This window comes from Glandiceps talaboti, chromosome 7 (assembly GCF_964340395.1).
Source record: "Glandiceps talaboti chromosome 7, keGlaTala1.1, whole genome shotgun sequence".
Lineage (NCBI taxonomy): Eukaryota > Metazoa > Hemichordata > Enteropneusta > Spengelidae > Glandiceps > Glandiceps talaboti.
Window position 1 is genome coordinate 17,576,246 of NC_135555.1, and position 5,000 is coordinate 17,581,245.

General features: G+C 38.1%; 1 protein-coding gene across 1 annotated transcript in view; it reads right to left on the reverse strand.

The window, feature by feature from the left end:
* Nucleotides 1-2,130, reverse strand: part of LOC144437872 (copine-8-like) — a 12,681-nt gene extending 10,551 nt beyond the window's left edge. The window contains exon 1 of the mRNA XM_078126904.1: nucleotides 1,975-2,130. Within this exon, the coding sequence (XP_077983030.1) occupies nucleotides 1,975-2,036 (62 nt within the window). The 5' untranslated portion in view covers nucleotides 2,037-2,130. The remainder of the gene's footprint in view (nucleotides 1-1,974) is intronic.
* Between the last annotated feature and the right edge of the window lie 2,870 nt (nucleotides 2,131-5,000).

The window sequence follows — 5,000 nt, forward strand, 5'->3', positions numbered from 1 at the left end:
TTGTAATTTGAAAGAGTATTTTCGTTGACACCCACCCACCCAGGCCATATCTTTAGTTTAACATGTCGACGTTCTGTGACCGAATATTTATGTGCTCTATACCCAGCACTAGTACTCTGCCAGTGAAAGAAAGGCGAAGAGAATAAGGGACACGAAAGTCGATCATTCTAAAAAATGAAATTAAACATAATTGTTTATTTAATTTCAAACAATTGATTTTAATTAAATTTTTTATTTTAATTAACGTATTTAAATTGTTAAATAAGCCATTAAGAGTGAAAGTATTTCGATAGAATTGGTGGTCATTTGTTCGAATGCTTTTTCGGACAATATGTGGCAATCAACAATTCCATGAAAAGAAAATATAAAAAAAATCAAGTCATGGGACTTTCACATTCATTCATTGAAACTTTGGTGTAACAGTCTTTTTGCTAAGGTTGGGGAACCCCGGTAACAGAAAGGGAGAAAGGGGTAAGTGTACTAATTCAATGCTTCCGAAAGTCAGTGTGGAAGGAAACGTTGTACGCAGAGACTGATATGATTCAAAACGGGTGGTTTTCTTCGAATCTGATTCACTTTTTAAATAAAAAGTCACCCGGTTAATGACACGGATATATGAGAATGGGTCTAACAATATGAAGTCAACGGGTCAAACTAGCCTTAGTGATGAATTGCATTGTCCTTCCCGTCTTTGTGGAACAAAGCAGAGTGTTTTTTGACCACCTCTTAACCAAAGTGTTCTCAACCATAACAGATGACCCGTTAAAAAAATGCGGAACAAGAATGCAGACACGACATTGATCATGCTTTGAAATTTTATATTCTCCCTGACCTATGTCGTACATATCACTCCGGCCTTCTCTTATAAGTCACGAATAATACGTCACAGTAATAAATATAGTGTTGCTGCTAGATTTTTCGCTTCGGGATTTCTTCCGATGCGACATGGATCGAAAATATTAGGGGAGATACATCCATGGATACAATAAGCGACGCCCGAACCGCTTAGGTGTTGAACCCTCGAAAAAACGACCTTTGGTATCGACATCATATCAGAAGAAAGCCCGAATTTCTAGCAGCTCGACTACAGTAAACATTGCGTGAACGTCTACTTACATAATTATGACACCTCCTCGCCCACTACATTTTGAAAGGCCGAGCCACCTGATGACTGTCGCCTGCCATCAACACGGCGTATTACTGACAGGTGTGAATTTTATGACGGTAGTTTCGTGTGTTTATCAGCTAGACAAAGAAGTTACCTTTCAAAATGATTGCTCCAGTACATATAGAATTTTATGTATGATGAACTTAGTCTAACGGAAAGAGCCGCATACGCCGGACCGATGACCACGGACCAAGCTCACAGTCACTTGTGAATATATGCAAGTACACCGGTGACGGTATTTTTGGAATATCTGTAAATTATGACTGTTCTTGAATAAAATATTAGTTCACAAGTGACTGTGACCAAGCCACGAACCGGTCAAACGTACGAATCCGTATGTCATGACAAGTCACTCGCCACTTGCAACGTCTTGAAACGTAATTACTAGTATGTTGGAAACTAAAAATCCTTACATCAATTAAGTTATTGAATTAAAAAAAATTGACCTGTCAGCCTCGCAACTCTATATGTCAGTGACAGGCGCCTGTCAATAGACATCCAAAGTTTGGATATCTTACATCAAAGTTTGATTGTGTCGATCTCAGTGGACTCAAACAATAGCCATGTTTATACAGATATCTAGATACTCACTTTTTCAAGGACACTCTAGTGAAACCCTGTTACGTGGTGCGCTATCTAGCAAATGTTTACCATGTCGCTTATATCAATATGTGGTGGTGGTTCAGCAGGGGTTCAGGTGCTGTTACAAGCACTGTAGCTATCTTATAAATGTAGGTATCAAATGAAGTAACTGATACTACCTGTAAGTCGAGCTTATTATAGTGACAGCAGGGGTACGTTCTTACCTCGCCGAAATACTTATTTCCACTTCCTTGAATGGTACAGGTAATTCTTCCCCGGTCGCCATTATCAAATTACGCCCCTGACTCCCTGACTGGTTCTTTCACACGTCACTTATCGTACACGATACTCATAACACAGATTACCTTTTATATATGACTTAATCACAATGCTTTCCTTGAAGTGTGCTGAAGGTCTGAGAACTGTCAGATAACTGCTTATTATTTCACCACTGGGGGCGCTGACATCCTCAACGGAATTTTCAGGCGTAGAGGGCATACTATAGGGAGCGGTGACCTGATTGTTTATATCTTTACGACCAATACAAAACAAAACAAGAAAACAAATACAAGCTGGATGCCTCTCATAAGAGTTGATTTTTTGACAACTTGATAAACAAATGAAAATATTTATGAAAATGTATGACTGTACTGAACCGTGAAAACGAAATAAGTCATAAATTCAATGCTGAAGGGTCAAACAATTCACTTGGGGTGGGGTGACGAGTGCTGAACAAAGTTAGGCGCTAAACACCGAATTTGAACCATCGTCAAAAACAATGCTGAAGCTACTGATGAATTTTTGTGGAACAAAAAAAATACAATCTGAGTATGAGAAAATTGAGAACATTTTGGCAGAGATCCGATGTTGGACCTCGAAATGATATGAAATGAATGAAAATCTAACAGTTGTCGTATTTCAGCAAAACCACCCCAAACCATTTATATCAGAATACACGGTTTACATATGTCCACTGTTCACCGTATGTATACTCTGTTTGTGATAGATTAAACCTTCTATTGTACATTCCCCCAAGCATCACTAAGAGCAGCGGACTGAAAAGCGAAAAACTGCTACAACACAATGAAGCATATACCACAATTCTATAGATACCAGATGTCGATAACATGAGATTTTTTTATTCCCGTACATGGCCAGATGTGGTTATTTTAATTTTTTTTAATTTTTCACACAGTGTTAACACAAAGTGAGACACGAAATTTGTATTTTTAGGCGTGTGAATATTTTATATATAGTCAAACATAGAAGTATCATTTTGGTTATACCTAGTACATTCTTAGCACAACTGTCAGAAATAAACAGTATAGTACTTTATAGGCATAGTAAACTGTATGTGTGTGTGTGTGTGTGTGTGTGTGTGTGTGTGTGTGTGTGTGTGTGTGTGTGTAAGGAGTGGGAGGGGTGACTATGTGAAGCAAAAAGTACTGCTGGACCATTTTCCTAAGCATTTTGGGGAACTAGTTACTAATTTCAGTAAAAATTTTGGACAAAGGAGGATTTGGGATAAAACAACAACAACAACAACAACAACAACAACAACAACAACAACAACAACAACAACATATATCATCATCATCATCATCATCATCAACACAAAAGGGCTGATTATTGCACATTTTATAGGAAGTTTCTAGGGAAGTTGTGCTGATGTGTTGTTTTAGGATGTTGTGCTGATGATGATGACACAGGCATAAGTAATTGGATTCAGTCAATTCGCCGTTGAATGTTTTAGACCACGGCTGAATATCTTATCAAATCCACGGCAAATAGTTTGAATCAGGACTGATGTCTTTCAGCCTCACTTTTATTCTGTTACTTGTTTGGTGTTGACAAACATCTCCATCCTTTCCCTTCAGCAATTCCAGCCATTATTGCCATTACCCGATCGTTTATTACTGTCACGTCCAAAGTAGTCCAGTCTTTGTTTCACTACCAATCAAATCAGATTAGGTTCAATATAACTACAAACAACCCCACAATCCTTGTATCTGCGCATGCTCAGTTTGGGATTGCGAATTGGTTACTGAAATTACACTACTTTTCAGATCTTGAAACAAAAGCAGCATGTTCAGACAGTTAACGGTCCTGAGTGTCCTGTTTACGGCGACAGCTTCCTTAACGGTAGGCGAGTTTACCTTTTTCAGGCGAATTCAAGTCTAAGAATTCAAGGGATATTGCATAATTTGAGTTGCGTTGTTCATAGTACTAGTGTGTACGGGTCTGTGGGCTTTCAAAGCGGTCGTACGTTGTATGAGGTATATAGCAATCTAATTAAAATCTGATGTCCAGTGGTGAAAGTGGCTAAATGCTTTATTTACCTTTATTTCTATCTTTTTGTGACGTTTGTTTATGTACCGAGTAGCCGCTTTCACCACATCAGATTTTAATCAGATTGGGTATATAGTTATGACCCCCATATCATGGCGGACTAATTCCGTGTATAGACTTTTTCCTGAATATTTACCACTGTAACGATTCTTAGCTAGTATAGCATTGCGGAGTTTATTGTAAATCACCATGATGCGTTTATGACAAGCTTACGGGTACGAGCGTCACACTATATTTTTGCAAGAGTAGGGAAAATTACCCTGTCTCGTGAGTGAGCCGCAAGTGAGACTCTATGCTACTCTGCATTCTAGTTATCACAGCGACCAAGTCATAATGCAATGCAAGTAAACTAAAAGTATGAATGCCGTTCATATATAATGTTTCTTTGTACCACAGGCTATTGACATATATGTATAGTATTGTTAGGCTCAGATAAAAATGGTGAATTTTGAAACTCGCCATCTTGAATGGTGTCTTGTTGGAAATATGACACCATTCCTTAAATATACACATGGACCAATCATAGCTGTAAACAAACTGATATATAAACTTGTACACAGGCAATAGGGAACTTGCAAACCCGCCATGTTGAATGTTGCATCATGGGAAATGTGACAATAAATACTAATGAATTGGTATTGTGAACAATGTTGATACATTGTTTGTAACCACGAATGATCAATTCATTGTTAAAGTGACAATTGTGGGAGGTTTATTTTATCAGTAGCTCCAGATTAGGTACTACGATAACCACAGATAATCCCATACTCCTTTGCGTCTGAGCATGCTCAGTCTGGATTGCAAGTTCCCTATTCCCACATACGTATCAGACAATTATGCTTCATTCGTACAACATTCATCTGTGAACTATTCTTCCATTGAAACAAATATTTCTATGAAT